Genomic DNA, 19,126 nt, shown 5'->3' on the forward strand with positions numbered 1-19,126 from the left:
AAAGTTTATTCATGTAAATATTCTTCTGCATGTTTTGGAAAATTTGTTGGTTGAATGTTAGTCAGTTCATTAAAGGTGTGTGAAGCAAAACTTACAGTTGACTTAAATATGGGAAATTACAACTGTTGAAAACGTTGATTAGTTGGTTGTATATAAAAAATCCAACAACAACTGCTCTTGATCATAAAATAAAATAGTTTTGTCTATAATACCCTTGCTAATGTTTCCGTTTTACTTAAAGCTCTTATAATAATTTTTCATCATCAAATTGACATAGATTTCTGCTCATTTAAATAAGCATAAAATGCTAATTAAAAAATCTGAAATGGTTGGCATTTTTATAAGTCAAAAGACAATTTTTAGGGAAGAAATAATCAAAAAAAAAGTAAAAATAAAAACCTAATTTAGGCTATATTTCCGTAATTATTTTACTTGAATAAATTATATCAGGGAAACGTAAAAAGCCCTTAAAAAAAAATTTTTAGCGATATACAGCACGTACCCGTAGCCTTAATCGTTTGGAATTACTCTTGTCCGCGCCAAGGAGGGGCTGCTGTCGATGTTATTCGTTAACAGCTGAGAGCAGTTATGTACAGATGAATTCTCATCTCGCTCTCGGTCTGTTAACAGTCTCCACCCCCGCTCTCCTAGCATTATATATAAGTAGAGTTAGTTAGTTCTAATTACGAAGACTAAAAGTGAAGTTCAACATTGTGATCGTTATATGAAATAAAAGTTGAAGATAAAAGAAACCAGCGAGTCGCCATTTTCTACCACCAAATACCACGGGCAGAAATCCGCCACCCCCCCCCCCCCCCCCCCCAACTATTCATTTTTGGTCCTTCGAGCCGGAGTTTTTTAGCCCGAGCTGCTTGATATCGCTTTGATACGCACAAACAAACCAACTAATAACACAAGAACAAAAGTATTCATTTCAAAAATGCAGTGTAAATCTTGTTTATTGAATATCATTTGAAAGCAGTATCGGATTGAGATTACCGAGGTGCAGTTAGACGCGAAATTAAAGCCAGAATACAACAATGACACAACAGTTTCTCCACCAGACCCAAAAGCTCCAATATGAAAACATTTTTTTTTCGCACTTTCAACCTTATTTCTCCGCAACCAAATGACTTTCTAAAACTCTTAGAACGCACAAACTCTTATAAGACCGATACCTTTTAATGGATATACCATTTGTTGATTTTAAATAAAATATAAAACTGTTCCTGTTTAATCCAGAGGCGTAGACGGTTTGTGTATACGTTTATTATCAGTTTTATTAAGTATTTATTTGTATTTAATAAATCATATATATGGAATAGTTTATTTAATATTTGGAATTTTTAAATTGTGTTATGGACTTTGCATTATGAGCTTAAAATTGCATTACGCGTTTAATTTGCTTAAAGTATAAGGGACATCCACTAACGAAAATATTTTATATTAGGCAATAGTTCTTGTTTCATTTGTTTTATTATTTGGATTTCTGTTTTTGAGAAACATATTTTTGGTTAATGAATTAAATGTTATTCTAAAGACGTTTTCCTTAGGAGCAACAGCTCTTCGATCGATTTAATATGTCCAAATGGTTTAATATAGTTTGCTTTCGTATTATAAGTGTTAAACATTATTTCAGAAGACATTAGGTCCTAAATCAATGAATATTTGAATCGACATTTTACATTTTACACTTTGATGACCATGATTAAGACCTTTTCCTAAATTGACTAATGGTATTAGACAATTAAAAAGAATCATAAATACATTCCATCTTATGCACTCTAAAGGCATTACCCTATAAAAATTTAAAGCTAGAGGAGTGGGTTGCATTTAAAGTACAACTTTATGAAGAAGGAAAATATTTACTTAATCGTTTATCAAAAAATCGTTTTTGATTTTGAGATACAATCAAATTAGTGCCAGCATTTTGAAAATTGTTTTAAATCAACTTTATACATATATGATCAGAAAAAGTTGTAGTCATTTTACGATGATACAGTCTCATACATACAATATATTTTAGCACTTGTGCTCATAACAACGGATATGGAGTTATACACAAAAAGATCCACTGTGTAAAGGGGCTTAAGCTAATACGCTTTTTACTTATATAAATATTTGGAAACAGGGAAATTAGTAGAACTGTCATATTATATTGATTGCAACTTTCATCGAAGAATGAATAATGTAAGGTTTGTTTATTATTATTGCACTGCAAATTGTTTTTAATATTGAAACACTGTCTAAATTTTTTAAAATAATGTAGAAAATACAATAATACAATTTTTATTTCAATTTTTAGATGCGTTTTTTGCTTTGTGTCGGGATCTCTCAAGCTTTTTGTGTGTTTGCATTATATCGGTCCCAAGAATACTGACTATGTCGCCACAAAAAAAAAAATTTGTTATTTAATTAAATTATAAATGGATCTTTATGATAAGGGGACACATAACGTAATTTAATTTAAATAAATAAATTCTACATAGAAACAACATAATATAGTTTCTGTTATAAGAAAGCCCAACGACTTTCCGTTTTTATACACATAAATAAATAAACGGAGATTTGAAACAAAAACTATGGCAAGATAGAAAATAATTATTGCATTATGAGAGTCGAAATGTTCTTGGGACACCTCTATATACTAATGAGATGCGGACAATGCGGGCCAGTAGTTTAAGATAGACGTCATCCAACGCGTTACGAGTAATCGCGTAAACTCAATTAGTTCGGCTTAATTTTATATTTCAATTAGCTAATTTTGTTCACTTTGTTTTACGGTACTTAGTTTTTCAAAATTTTAAATGCTACAATGTCGTTACCTAGTTCTTTACAGTGTCAGAATTTGTTAATGCTAACTTGAGTAATTTGTATTCGACTGTATTCACACATTTTATTAAGTTATGCATGTGTGTATGTATTTTAAGAACGAGAATAAGCGGACTGCTCAAACAAATGATTATTCGTATCCTAGTAGGTGATACATGCCTTTTAAATTGTTTGTAATTATTTAGAAGATTAAGTTAAGTGGTTGGAATTGCATTCTGTTTGTTCTGTTCCAATAGATACAAAGTTTTTTGCTTTATTTCAAGATTAATACCATTAAAAGTTAAATTATAAACTTGTTTCTTTGCTTGCCACCATTTAAATTTACAATCATATGATTGATACCATGACATGTACATAAAATATTTTATGCACCAATATTATTATGTGTTTTTTATATTTCCATTTCTAAAGTGACCATTTCAGTGGGATATCTGAATTGCGATATATGGCTTTTAATCGTCATACATATTTTAACGTAGAATAACAGGGGACACAAAATACTTAGAAACAAATAAAAAATAATAAAATTCGCACTAACAACTTTATTTGCAAAATACTCTTGCGCCTTCTAAGTATGAATGCAGCACTTTCTTTGACATGTGCATAATGACAGTTCATATTCCATTGACTAACGCCCACTACTTTTGGGGTATAAAATCGAATGTAGTAGCTCCGCTTATTTTTGCAGATGCACTTCGATGAAAGTGGACATTCTGCCATTTGTTGTCGCGTTTGTGCCAGACGCGCGTCTCTTCAGACTGATGGGTGTGTGCATGACCTTGCCTGAATATTAAATAAAACGATTTTAACAGATGAATTATACGTTATTTTAAAATGTTCTCTACTATACTTACTTATCAATGTACTGCGTAAGTCTGACATAGGCAATGCAAGCGGCTTCTTCACCCAATAAGTGCACATGAGGATTAAGTATGGTTGTGTTTATGGCTTTGCAATTTTTACCAAGAACTGAAATCGGACTTAAATAACTTTACAACTTGCCAGAGGTCTTTATAAACTCACCGTTTTCAAAGTAAAACTTGTGAAAATCAATTCCCTCGACAAGGTTACCCAACGCTTCTGGCTCAAAGGCAGTTAGATGCGGATCACATATTTTGCTAGAGTATAGAATTAATTATAAATTTTAAAATCTTAAAATAATATTTGTTAAAATTAAAATATTTTGATTAATCCAATGAATATATTAATGATTCTCAGTTTAAAATAATATTAGAACATGAAGTATAAAATAAGTTGAAAAAACTACCAAGGGTATTTCAAACCGTAATAAGGAACTTTAGCTTGAGACACCCGTCGGTGTCCCAGAAAAACTAGAAACAATTAGGTTATTACGGGCAAGATTTTTGTTAGATTTTAAAAACCTTGATTCAAACACAGATTTATTTTCGTTTTCTCTTTTAAAAAAACACAAATTATTAATCAATCATAAAGTTAAGAAAGATAGAAAGTGACTTCAGACTTTTTATCCATTTTATGTTTTTTTGTTTTTTTTTTATACCCTTGCAGAGGGTATTATAATTTCAGTCAGAAGTTTTCAACGCGTTAAAGGAGACATTAAATTAAATTGTAACTTTGCTGTTTTTTTAAAAGAATTTTTGTTGATGCTCAAGATATATTATTGGTTCAATATTTCCGAACTACTGTTTAAATTTCCAAAAAATCGGCCGACTATAGTATTTAGCTCCTATTAGAACAATTGGATTATCAAAAAAAAAATGTAACTACTCAATTTTTAATTTTTTCTTTTAAATTTCTTTTCCACATAGTAATAATTTGATAGTTCAGAATTCGCTTTTAATTTTATTAAAATGGGAAGAAGATTTCATATAGCTGCCATAGGAACGATCGAATAATTGGGGTGAAAATCGTGATAGCTTTAATTGGTTTTAATGAGTACTCATTTAATTCAAAATTTAGATGTTTTAAAGATGTTTTATTTTTAAAATATCTGCAGGGGTACATAAACTTCGGCTTGCCGAATGTTAATGTTAATTTTTTATTTAGCACTCCGAGAACCTCCAAGCAACAGATAAAGTTTAAGGGAACAGCGTTACGACTTTTTTTCCTGAAATGAAAAATGTTACATGCTAAACTTACGTGTATCCATCAAAATCGCCACTGTTAATCGCTTCAATCAACTGTTCAGTAATCTTTATTATTTCTTGTCGTCTAGCTGCTTTGTAAATAGAAAAACTTTTAAATTAGTTTGTTTAATTATAAATGTTTTAAAAGTACTTTGGTACAATTAATCAGTCTTCATCTCACCCTCATCAATCTATGAACTCAATAACACGGATATGCTCATAAGTAATAACACCATGACAATAAAATATTCTATTAAATTCAGCCCCTAATTGATTTCGTTTTGTCAAAAACTTAAAGCCTTGAAAAGTGCCAAGTAACTTTCATTAGTTTGTAAATTTAAAACAAACGGGGAAGACTGAGGCTAAATATACCCTTACAGGCCTTTAAGTGTTAAAGGGTGAATAAAGTTTCATAGGTTTTAAATTCGACAGCATAGGGAGTTTCCCGAATTTTAACGTTGTAATTAATGAAATGTTCAACGAGGTTTTTAGTTTGCACTATAGGTATTTCAATATTTGTTTCGTTTTTATAAATATTTAAGGTTCACGACCAACAAAGTCGAGAAAATTTATTCAGTAAGAAGGATGTTACCCTGTTGTGGTAAATTTAGGTTTTTTAACTTAAAGTAGAGGAGTATGGTTAAATTTAAATTGTGAGGACCTTTCTTTTAAAACCTTTCGGGATTATTATGTGCGGAGTGAGAAGTGGTGAATTAACCTGTCAGTTTCCATTAAATTTATATTTTTTGGGTGTGAAAATCAAAGGTACAAGCAAGTTCGATGAACACCATCAGTTATAAGTTAAATGAATTTAAGAGTGGCTAAACATAAGTCCGATAGAGGTTACTTAGGTCAATATGGTTAAAAAAACTCAGAATACATTACTATCAGAAATGATTTTTTTACAAATTCGTTTCGTGACTGCTACGAAACATACGTCTATCATTTCTATTTGCAGAAGGAAAGATTAATCATTGGATAGGATTATATTTATTTTTATAAAGTGTTGGAACTATGTATACAATACTTAAAGGCAACATTTTAATTAATTTTCACCGACCATAAATTTAACTTAATTAGCGTTAACAGCCAGATCGATATATACAAATTCTTCTGACCGTATTACCCAAAAGATTTCAAAAACAAGGTCCAAAAAGCTTAAATATCAAACACGGGGTATCGGAAAGATTTCATAGTGCAATATTCTTGCAAATTATATGCAAAATCTGTGTTTAGGCAGGCAACATATATAGGAATTTTTTATAAAGTAAAGTTCAATTAATTACTTCAAGAGCCGTTTATTCAATATTCTAATTTATTTTGTTTACACAGGCTTTTAATAAGACAATAAAAAATTTAACAGTTTGGTTTCAAAGTTAAAGAACGTTTTATTTATAGTAAAACAAGTTGGATTGGGATTATGATCAAGGGGCCTGCTTTTACTGATTAGGTAAGAAATCCACCTGAAGCTCACATTTGTATTCTTACAAAACATGTTAGCTTCCAAAAAGTATATTAATATTAATTAATATTAAATATTCAAGTTAAAAGGAAATTGGCATTGCTGATAATAGAAAAATTTTAACGGAAAAGACATCGGGAAGAAAACATAAAATTGTACAAAAGGCGTTTAAATGGAAGAAATATTGTGTGGGTAAAGACACTTTTACTCATCAGCATAGTGCAAATGGTTAAAACATAGTTAGCATGCATTTTTACAAGCAAAAATTATAAGTTTAAGTGCTTGCTGAAATAAAATTAGCATAGAAAATATTATCTTTCTCTTGTTACGCCTAGTACTCTGATCGAAAACAGTTTCACTAGCTGAAAAAAATGTGTTCTTTCCAGTGTGAAATATGTTTCAAGAATTCATCGCAACAGGGTGTGCTAGGCTCTTGTTAAACAATAAACTATTTAGATTCATCCCGCCAGCTCGCAACTATGAGGTAAACATTATTAATATTGTAAATGTATATGACATATCTACAACATATGTAAAATTTCAAAGCACTTTCATTACTTGTCCATAGCACCAACTACCACTTTTGAATGAGCATAATATTCAATATATTATATTATATTGAAATGCTAGACGCAGGAATGATTTAGCTACAAATATTGCTGGTCACTTGCTCTGCGCCCATTGACGGCAAGGCGGTGAGACTGGCGGGGCTCTAGTCTCATGATTTTATTATTTTTTTTTATTTTTATGGCTCTTACTTAATTTTTACTGCTCTTAACGCAAAAGCTCAATTTTCTTCCTGAACTTGTTGTTCGATTCTATACGCACTTCTATTTTGCATGCTCCTAGATTTTATTGTATCACGGCTCAAGTTGGCGCCTTTTCGTTTTGTTGGCATTGTCCACTGTACAGTAGAGCATACAAAATGTTTAACTACTACGCCTGACGAAAAAACTGTACACGCCTTTTTTAAGGGTTATATAATTTTTTAGTTTTGCTGTAATTTTTTTGGATTCAAGAAAGTGCTAAGTTAATTTTAGGCGGCTGACAACGTTATGCAATCTTCAGGGACTTTTCTTCGTCGATCTGACTACCGGTGTGAAAAAAACCCTTCTTTCACTTATTTGCATTTGAGTACTAAGCTCTAAACGGCAGATAATTTTTTTTTTTAAATTAATTTTCTGTAAGTTAAATAGCTTGTCTGTACAAGAACAAATTCAATTAAACCCTTCCTAAAAATGTAAATTTTTATCGAATTTTTGGTATACATACATACCTGACGAGCACTGGGAGTTTCCTGTAATTTGCTGGCAAGTTTTTGCAGGACACAGTATCCTTATATCTAAAACGCACATTTGGTATTTGCATAAAAATCAATGTTTTATACAAATTTTTAAAAAAATCATCACAGGAAAATACATTTGTTCAATGAAGCTAATGAAATTATTTCTAGGTTAGAAAATGGAATGAATTTTTGAACTATACAATGTGTGAAAAAATGTGCCTTAATTGGATCTGAACGTTCATGAATGTATTATATTTTGAAAAATATTATGCTGTCTTTTAACTACATACCGCCTTTAAGGCAGTTCTCTAGACAGTTGTCTAGACAATGGTGTTTTTGTTCTTATTATTATTATTTGTGGCCGCCAATGTCAGTTCCTTCGACTTTATGCGCTAAACTAGTATACCATTAATCCCACTAGCTGAGGGACTCCAGCAGTCCAAAATTTAATTAGCCCTGAGGCAGCAAAACTTTGTCAAATCAAACACCTTTGTCAATAGGGGACAGCTGCCAGTCATATGATTTTGTTTGGAAACAAAAGGGACCAAAAGAAGATAAATTTTCCTATGTTAAAGGGAAATCCGAAAATGTAAATGTTATTTATATATATATTATATATATATATATATATATATATATATATATATATGCTGAAATTACTGAAGAAATCATCAAGATTACTCCTACCAATCAGAAGCTATTAAATACAGAGTAAGTGCTACTTTCTAAACACTTTTTGAGTTTTTAAAACACTATAACTTTCATAAAACTTCGAAATTCTCAAAACAGGCCCAAATCTATTTTTGTTGTTTTTGTTGTGAATCCAAAATGATAAAAGGTTCCATGAAAATCTGACCTTTAAGTTTTAAGTGGCCCACTTGGCAGATTTTCACTCAATACGAAGACAACTCTTTGGAAAGTTTTATGCAGATAGCTTTAAGCGTAGCGCAGAAACGGGCGGACGGAAGGACAGATCAACTCTCCTAGTGGTACTGATCAAGAATATGTATACACTTTATAAGGTTGGAAATAAATTCTTCACTGTGTTGCAAACTTCTGACTGACATTATAATATCCTCTGCAAGTGTATATAAGTTCTGAATTAAAATTATACATATAAATAGGCATTCAATATGCAAGGAAATATTGAAAAAAAAATAGGCAGTTTGGAAATACTTAAAATAGCACTACTTTTATTACTTAAATTAAACACGACTTCAAGATATCCTGAATATGATAGAGATTTCAAACTTAAAGAGTTACCAGTTACATACTCACCAATAAAGGGGAATGAAAGCTGGCTTGGGTCTCTTAAATTCTTGGAGAGTGAACTCTTCATTTCTCAATCACATGGTAATTTTTTAAACTAGAGATAGCTCTAGTTGATGTATATAGTTTAATTTACTGGAACCTATTATCTCTTTCTAAGCGAAAAGAATGTTTTTGATATTTCCCATATTACGGGAAGTAGTGAATTGGAATTATTCTTATTCCATCCTGGTAGAATCAATATTTTTGGGTCTGTCGGGCATTATATAGGCATTTTTCATTCAGCGTTTTTAAAATTTAAAAAGAAAGTCGATTTACGGACAGATATGTCTTATTAAAATCTATATGTTGCACGAGAGCAAGACTACACCCTTTTTAAGGACAGAAACGCTTCATTCAACCTGTTGCCTTTGTCCGAATTGTACTCTACGAATAACGTCTCTATATATTTATAATAAACAAAAAAATAAAATAAAAAATTGTAATCCTATCCTGAGTAAACAATCATGTTCTTATTTTCAGTCGCTCAAAAATTAAAGCTTTTTTTCTCTATGAATTAAATTGCATTTATTTTATAGGACTTGATTAGTTCATTATATACGTTTAATGGCGCTCTTTTAAAGCCCTTAGCGCATCAATGGGCTGTTTTACTTATACTAGTAAAAATATAAACCTTGTTCTGCATTTCGACCAAATTTTCGGACCAATAATGCAAAGATAAACTTATACTTCAATTTCCTCTAATAAACTTTATTAAACACTACATTGAATAAGGTTTCTTGTCATGGTGCATAATACTTTTATAAAAAAAAGGGTATGTGTAATATATTGACCTTGAGATTTTCTTTTATTCCTCACATGTTTAAATTAAACATTTAGATAAAAGTTTTTCATACATTTTCGACCTGTCAATATTCATTACATTGACATTTAATATAAAAAAAAACAATTTGTTCAACTTTCAATTTTAAGTACACTTAACTAAATATTATAATGGTTTTGTTGCACTTAAGTTTCAATCCAAATGCAGAAGATTCAAAGCTGGAAAAAAGATGAAAATAAGACTATTGGGAATCGACTAAAAACTTTTGAATATATATTTTTTGATGAGCAACCAGAAGCGCACGCACATGGTACAAGTTTTTAATTTCGATTTTAATGCCGCGCAACAATTCATAGTGCTTTATATAAATATACTTATGCAATTTAGCCTTTACTTAAACATTATTCAGCGATATAACTTTTTGAGTTAAGCGTTGTAAAAGTATTTGGATATTGTCTTATCACAAGAATGGACAGATGATGGTGAGAATGTGCGTTATAGATATTTAATGATTTTTATAGAATTTGTGTTTGTGAATTACAAAAAACCAACAATGCATGTTAACATTTACCTTCAGGCTCTTTTGATATGACTGTGGTACTGCGATCAACGATTCCTTTTTTATCTTCTAGGAAAAACAAAAAAATGTACAAAAATGGCATATTTTTAAATGCATATGTTCCAAATTTTCCGTTACAGTCTTTCTGAGATTGTGAGTTTGGTTTTTGTTAGAATGATTTAACTTACATAACTCTATTATATTTTCATAAATACATATGGTCAAATTAAATGGAAAAAAACATTTGTGTCCTTTGTGCATTTACAATGTTTTGGATATTGCATTAACAACAGTTTAATTGGGAGCGTGCAATAATGACCAAAGTGAATTCTTACGAGCTTCTAAAACAATAACATCACTAAAAACTTTTGCGCTCCTTGGAATGGTATTTTTTTTGTGATAAAATTGAATAAACATAAGAGGCTAGAGTGTGTACAAAACCACCTATGTTTAGATCAGTGATGTCCACACAAATGCAATTACATGTTAACTTGCATTTGTGTGCGTCAAACCGAAGACGCTTGCCGAAGCCATACGACCGTTTACACTGTCGGTGTCGGCAGAGAGCCGGCAGAATAAATCGCTGTTCGCAAAAATTCATGAAATTTTATGAAAAGTTCAGATTAAATTCGAAATGGAGCATCGACTATCCATAAGGGTTAAAAACATTTCCTTTTGCCAGATAATACCCTCTATCAAAAAACCTACGAAATGAACATACCTACACAAATTTTTACAAATTCTCGTTTAGCAATATGTTTGATTCCAGTGAGTGTTAGTTAAAGCACTAACCATACAACATATAGACTGGTCATTTCATATGTTGTATGGTTAGTGGTTAAAGTAAGTTCAGACTGAACAAATTTCATAAATTTTGTGATATGTTCAGTTTAGTAATTATCTGATGAAGTAAAGTGCTAATAAATATTAAAGTGTCTTGAATGATAAGTTAAACATGAAATATACTCATTTAAGTTGGCAAGAAACATTGTTTTAAAAAGTCTTAAATGATTTGAAACCTCAAGTTAAAATTACAGATGGAAATTAGTTACATTTTTTTAAAAGTGATTGGAAAATAAAAAAATAAAAATTTTGAATATATAAATGTAACTGTTTTCCAAAAATGTAAAATAAATGTTTTAATATTACTTGTGAACACTATATTAAGATTTTTGTGTAAAACATACTTCGCCCTTACATTAATGACAAAAATCACGTGTATTGAAAAATGTATAAATTTGTTAAATCGTCTATCTGGCATTAGCTTTTGAAATTAGGTTTAAAGTGCAGTTTTGTCAGTATCATAGGGAATGATTGAATTCGTGCAAAATTACATAAATAAGCTTCTTATAATTTTTAATAAGAAAAAAAAGATTTAAATGATTTTAGCAAAAATGTTTGGGTATGATGGCTATTTTACTGAAGGATTAGTACGAAAGCACGTCTTTCCGTATTCCTGAGCTAAATAAATTAGCTTTTATTAAAATGTTGGCCTGCAAGGGTATTTAAAGCTTTATTCTTACTAGATAGCTGCTAAGTTAAAAATGATTTAATCAACTTAACTATATGCAAATATTAAAAAAAAGGTTTAGTCTTTATAAAAAAAAAAAGAAAAATTCCATTGTGAATGTTATGTCTATTTAAATTTAAAGTCCAATACGCTCAGTTTTAACGTATTAATAATTTCCGAATCTCTTTTTCCCAAGTATCAAGAACTAAACAATTTTAAAAAATTATAAATAAGATAAATTAAAAGAATGGAAATAGAAATTTAGTTCACAATCTTTGCTATTTCACATGTTAAAGTATCACATGTTTAGTATCAAACTGTATATCGTTGAATGAATGCCTTTTATTTTATCTGGTACTGAGTCTTGGTGCAAATATCTAGCGTTTAATTGTGAGTCCTCAAATACTAAACTAATTTACTAATGTTGACCAAATCTGGACATTTTTAGTCTACCATAAATAAATGCGTAATATTTCATTATTTGATATATTTACCTTTTATGTCATCGTCTTCAAGTGTAGTGCTAGAAGAATCAGTTGATTCCTTGACTTGAGATCCATCACCCTTTTTGGTAATCATACTTCTGCCTATAAACATACAAAAATAGTTTATTTACTAATTATTTCCGTGACTATAATTACAAATTTCAGCAGGCTTTAAAAATACATATGGACCATATCGTTTTCAATATCCAGATTAATTAATCTCCACGTCAAACGGTACAAACGTGTTAAATAAACTTGCCCTGAAAAAAGTTGCCAATGCGCAGCCGAAATATATGGGAATGAAATATTGAAACATTTGTTTTTTGTTTTATTTTTACAAATCCTTGACCTCGAGTCGGCAAAAAGTTAGGATAACCCAGAGAAAGGTCGCAAACCAACAAGGTTAAAAACACAAATATTTTGGGTTAAATATATTCCAGAAGTTTAGAAATCTCCATTTTTTTGAAGAATTTTACCATCACAGAGGTTATTATAGATTCAGTCAAAAGTTTGAAATACAGTAGAAACACAATTTCGACCCTATAGAGTAGATATATTTCGGATCACCATCACTGCATCCAAGTTTATATACCCTTGCAGCTATTCCAAACATTAAATATTCTTGAAAACACTTAATTTTCGATTTATATGAAGCTTTTATGATTTTCAGCCCAATTTTTCGATCGTTCCAATGGCAGCTCTATGAAAGAATAATGTGTAACATAGCAGTTTGTTTTGAACTGTTAGACAAATTTTCAATTTGAAAAGACCATGCAAATTTTTTTTGTTGAACAACTCTGAATGAAGTACTGAATTGGCATATTTTATATGTCGAGTGCCATAGAGCAACAGAGTAGACTCCACATCTATTGTACCCACTTAACAAATGTTTTAAGTGCTTGCTGCTCAGCAATTAGAGCACCTACCGAAAAGCAGGAAAAACAGGACGAATGTTAATTGCGGAAAAGGGTATTTACCTCTCGCAAGTCTCTTTGCCGATTTGAGTACTGAACTTTAATATCAACATGTCCGTCTCTCCGCCCGTATGAACGTCGAGATCACGGAATGCAAAAAAGCCAGAGATTTGTGACTTAACGTGCAGATTCTATTTGGCCACGCCCAGTTAAAGGCCTGTTATGTCATTCGGGAACTCTAGCAGATGCCAGTTATCAGGCGACGTAAGTTTATCGGTCGATAGTTATTACCGACAACCAACAATTATTTCAAATCATTATTTTAAAATGTTTTTTTTTTGCTTACTCGAGAAGTTTCTGGTAGCCAACATGGTCGTAAGTATTGCTCCCTTTAGCTTGCGACGTGCATTAAACTTCTTGAGACAGTCTACGGTTTCTTGGCGATGTACAACGGAAGCCACTCGCTCTCGTTGCTGTAAATATAAATTTGCGTTATATACAATATATATAACAAAATATGAATGCCTCTACTTACGCAAATCCATGGGTGTTTTAATGCCTCGGCGGCAGTTATTCGCTTGTTTGGATTCACCGTAAGCATTTGATTGATAAGATTCTTTGCTTCTGGGGTGACCGTATCCCATTCTGGTGACGGATACTTAAATAAAATAACATTAATGGATGATTAACCGTTAAAGCTAAACCTGATTTCATACATCATAAGCTCCTGCTTTAATCTGTGAGTACAGCCGGTGCTGATCCTCGTCCCAGAATGGTGGATAGCCGACAAGAAGTATATAGAGGATTACTCCTGTGAACAAAAAAAAAAATAGTTGCTGAACTGTGTAATACGACTGTATAGGAAACGCACGAAAACACAAATATTATAGAAATTGTAATTCCTTACCACATGCCCAAATATCTACCGATTTGCCATACGGCTCCTTTTTCAATACCTCTGGCGACAGATATCCTGGAGTGCCAGCAAATCCAAACCATGCCTGATGATCGCCTTGAACTTCAATGGCTAGACCAAAGTCAGCGAGTTTCACTGCTGCACCCTTTGCCTTACTAGCTAATAGTAAATTCTCTGGTTTCAGATCTCGATGCACCACACCATTTTGGTGGCAGTGATTGACCGATTCCAATATTTGTTGAATACAATGTGATGCATCAGCCTCTGAATAAAATTCACGTGCAACAATATCTTCGAAAAGTTCACCACCAGTTACACTGCAAATGTATTTATGCATTGTCAATTTTGTTGATTGATTTTCTTAATTTAGTTTATATTTAAGTAACAAAAGCGGTAGGAACTTTATTTTTGTATAGAGTTTGCTGAAAAGTTTTGATCATGTTCATACAGGTGTATGAGAAATCGGAGGTAAAAGGATGGAGTATGAATCTCAAGAAACAATAGTCAAGTCATTGCAACGTGTATAAACGTTTGTTGGAAACTCATTTTTAAAAATTTTTGAAAATAGACAACGGGAATTTTGGAGTTTTTTTTTATGGAGTTTATAGCTTACAGATCAAAAACAAGGTAGTGATAGTTCTCCTCCTGTATACTGTCATGCAATCGCACTGAAATAAAACAAATGTAATATTCAATTACTTCAAATAGTAACCCTAAAACTGCAAAATTTTTTTATCAATATGTGTAATAGATTTTAGGCCAGCATTCTGTTTATACTAGTTAAGATGCCCACGTAGCGCAAGTTTGTTTCAAAATGTGTCTCTCGAATAAATAAGTTTATTTTTTATTTGAACAAGAAAGGAAGAAAACTTCAGCACACCGAAGTTTATATACTTTTGCAGCCATTGCAAAAATAAAACATCTTTAAAGCATCTAGGTTTCGAATTATACCGATTAAATCCCATTGAAGTTATGATGATTTTTACCACAATTATTCGATCGTTCCTTTGGTAGCTATATGAATTCCTTTTACGATTTTAATAAATTTAAATTTAAACTTTTATAAAAAAAGCGATTCTTACATTGACACTTTTGAATTTAAGAGCGAGAACAGGGCAAAAATTGTTAGAGCGCACCAATGGAAACATATGGGCCAAAAAATGAATAAATGTTTCAACACTTTTGTAAAACAAATTTTTAAAGCGGATTACACATCACCATCAGGCCAACAATCTTTAATAACTTACCTATGTTAGGATGGTGTAATTTTCTGCAGATCCTTGCTTCACGTTCCAGTTTTTGAAAGTCTAAAATGTAAAAGCAGCAATATGAAATAGGTTAGTTTTACTTTCATGATTTGAATTAATCTGAAATCCATGAAAACAGTGATGCTTTTGCAATCTAAGAAAACAATGTTAAATTGATGCGTATTATGTCATTATTTCTTTTAAAAATTGTTATTTTACTGGCTTAGATGAGTTAAAATTTGTTTGGTATTGTGTAACAGCCCCATTTTGATTTCCCAGGACATGTTATTGGGGCTATTGTTTCACTTGAAGTTGAGGCTATCGCTTTCTAATCGTATGTATAACAAGTCTGCTTATAATAAACATAAAGCGTGTGGTTCGCAAGCCGCCTTTTCCAGAACTTAAGTGTTATAACGCCCAGTGTTATAGTGGCTATTTAACTCGTTGTAGGATTCAGTTTTCTCTAGATCCAAAACAGTTTTATACTTTTGTTAACACTAAGCATCGCTATCTTGTGTTTTCTGTTTTCTGAAGACAATTTTTTGTTCCTAGTGCTGTTAACAAAATGTTGTTAGTTTTCCTGTTGTTGGCAACTATTTTATTTGTCTCTTCTATATCTGGTCAATTTTTGTCATTTCTCACAGTGGGGTTACAATTATCAAATGTTGTATTTATTGTCGGTCAACACGATCTCGTAATAATTTATTTTACTTCGCGCAACGAATACTTTTTTGAGCATCCACATCTTGGTTCCCTTACTGCATATTTTGTTGATTTCTTTTTTTATACAGTATTCTTATAAAAATATGTGCGACGAATACGTTTGTGAGTCACTGTAGTTTTTAAATGTTCGATACACAAGCATTATTATTTGGTACTTACAGGTGCGTGCTCAACTAAAAAATAGTGATAGTGAACATAAAATCTAGATAACCAGCTCCTTACCTCTTGCGGTCAATTTTTTTGTATTTATAATTTTTGCAGCAAATTCAAATCCAGTTGATTTTTGGACACATCTTTTTACTATTGAGAATGCCCCTCTAAAATAAAAAAAATTTAACAATTATTTATGACCGACGTATGTAAAAGCTTTGGTTCTGTTTAACTTACTTTCCCAGCTCTTCTTTGATGTCGTAATTGTCCGAAAAAACGCGTACAGGCTGCTGGTGCAGCCATCGCGATGGCACACTTAAGAAAATCTATTGCGACTAGAGATATTTAACAAATCTGCAGAAGTGCCTTCTCTTGAGTCTTGAAGTTTTGTCTCTGAATAGTGTAAATAAACCAGCATTGTTAGGTACAATACAAGTAAATATCTAATTTTAAAATATGACAACAGCCATATACATTGTCAAAACCCGTTTGAATAGACATGCAATCATACCAACCAATCTAATATTTCAGATATTCAACCCATTGTCTATAAAAAGCTATAGTGCAGTGACAACGTCCAGATTTTAAATTTCTTACATTCAAATACATGACATCTAAAAAGCTGACCGCTAATCTTATATACTGGGGTATCGTGAAAATGCAAAAATGAACTCAATTAACAAGAGCGCTTGAACATTCTCTGTTCTGTTATGCTACTACTAAAACTTAAGTCTCCACTGGTGATCTTGCTATACTATTGCAAGCAGCCTGGTAACTTCCGCCCTCGAATCGCGACCTTAATCATTCTCTGGTCCTGCTCTGGCTTAATGTAAATAATAACAAGCCAACGAAGGGATTCCAGTGTCTTATCCTGCGAAATCCATGTGCGATTGGCGTTCACTCGTTCACTACTCTTAGCTTATCGTGGGGGCCGCGGATATATGTACTATTGACATGGCTTTGGGCGGCTGATGGAACACATCACGATAACAATACGATTGTTCTTCAAAACTCATAACCATATCTAGACATCAGTCGTATTTGTTCCGCAGGAGTAGCTTTTCTTTTACAATTATATAGTCGATAGGCAACTGATTTAATAATATAAAAGTAACTTGGGCAATCTACAGTTATTGTATTAGGTATTTTTATCTGGTTTGGTCACACACTTTAGATGGATTTCGGTTCTAGCTCGTAGCGGCGTTTTGAGCATTCCCAAAATAAGGTTGACCCGTTTACACTAGGGTCTACCGAGTTTTGAGCAGTACTCTTTTTATAAGTAGGGACGTTAAACTAAAGTTGCCGTTGAATTTGTCAATTGAGGCATGAGGTTCTAATCAGGTAACGATCGAAATATAAATATAAACAGTATCGTAACCACATTTTAGCTAAACAAATGTATTTGATATTATAATTATACCAGTTACTCGAAGAGGAAAATAGTATGCGGAAAATTCGTTGAAAATTGAATTTAACAGCTAGAAGGAAGCGTTTTCGACCCTATAAAGTATATCAGGATGATATAGAATCAAAAGTCGAGATTTCGGAAACTATAAGGGCTAGATATTTGGGATTTGACATGCAGATTCTTTTTATTCTTACGCAGCGTAGGTTTATTTCAAAACGTGGCTATGTCACTCTGAGACATGTTAAACCTTAGTTATTGTTTGTGTGTAGTAGACATGAAAATTAAAATCGAGCTACTATTTAAGAGCTACAATTTTGAGTTTTTAAGACCTTTGATAAAAGTGAAATATAAAACTAGCCTTGCTGAAGGGTCATGTACGGAAAAACGAAACCATAAAATCATCTGAAATCTTTTTTTTATCATGAATTACTTACAATTTTACTTCGTACATACATACATGTTGAACATTTCTTACTTTTTCAAAAGTAAGAAGTAAGTAAGTAAGTAATATAACCATGAAATAATTTTTTGAGTTGAATACTGAGCTAAAACCAAACTTAAGGAATCTTTAAAATTTGTTATAATAAAAAAAAGTCCTTTAAAACTTCTATTGCGTACTCTTACCAGCACATCTTTTGTCGAAAAATGGTTAGATCAAATTTTGATCTTAGACAATCTAATTTAAGTCCCAAAACAATTTCTTAAAAATTCTCGAACAGCGACAGGTGTTTTCGGTTAAGGTTGGTTTCTTACTGAATCAGAAAATCCTGCCTAGAAGAATGTATCTTCTTCAAAAGTAAGAAGTAAGTAAGTAAGTAATATAACCATGAAATAATTTTTTGAGTTGAATACTGAGCTAAAACCAAACTTAAGGAATCTTTAAAATTTGTTATAATAAAAAAAAGTCCTTTAAAACTTCTATTGCGTACTCTTACCAGCACATCTTTTGTCGAAAAATGGTTAGATCAAATTTTGATCTTAGACAATCTAATTTAAGTCCCAAAACAATTTCTTAAAAATTCTCGAACAGCGACAGGTGTTTTCGGTTAAGGTTGGTTTCTTACTGAATCAGAAAATCCTGCCTAGAAGAATGTATCTGGGGCGCTGTAAAAGGCATGTACGTAAGTATGTATCCTTTGCAGGTTTCTTATGCTGGAGCTTTTTTTGAATGAGCTTAATGGCAAAACGCCCCTCCCCGTTTAACAAGGAAATGCCAGGGCATTAGGTAGAACTTGTTGCGAATAATCCAGATGCGCAAAATTATATTAGGGGTTTTAGCCGTAAATAAAATAAAATATCTGCATGAACATTTAAAGCTGTATTTTAATCATTACTTTGTCTAAAATGAAACGTAACGAGACACTGGGATAAGACCAATAATTCAAATTATATAAAATACAAATATGTTATCTTAATATTTACACATAAATTTCGAACA

The 19,126-nt window shown here is 31.6% G+C and overlaps 1 protein-coding gene across 1 annotated transcript; it reads right to left on the reverse strand.

Annotated features, from left to right (window-relative positions):
* Positions 1 to 1,543: 1,543 nt before the first annotated feature.
* LOC128264831 (calcium/calmodulin-dependent protein kinase type II alpha chain) lies at positions 1,544 to 16,673 on the reverse strand. The gene is given in 16 exon segments (XM_053000545.1): positions 1,544 to 3,615; positions 3,687 to 3,801; positions 3,856 to 3,950; positions 4,951 to 5,029; positions 7,676 to 7,741; positions 10,348 to 10,404; positions 12,340 to 12,432; positions 13,591 to 13,717; positions 13,780 to 13,902; positions 13,961 to 14,055; positions 14,152 to 14,477; positions 14,774 to 14,828; positions 15,408 to 15,467; positions 16,353 to 16,447; positions 16,518 to 16,555; positions 16,557 to 16,673. Coding segments are annotated over 16 exon segments (1,596 nt in total). The 5' UTR covers positions 16,584 to 16,673; the 3' UTR covers positions 1,544 to 3,470.
* Positions 16,674 to 19,126: the final 2,453 nt, after the last annotated feature.

This window comes from Drosophila gunungcola, unplaced genomic scaffold (assembly GCF_025200985.1).
Source record: "Drosophila gunungcola strain Sukarami unplaced genomic scaffold, Dgunungcola_SK_2 000080F, whole genome shotgun sequence".
NCBI classification, from domain to species: domain Eukaryota; kingdom Metazoa; phylum Arthropoda; class Insecta; order Diptera; family Drosophilidae; genus Drosophila; species Drosophila gunungcola.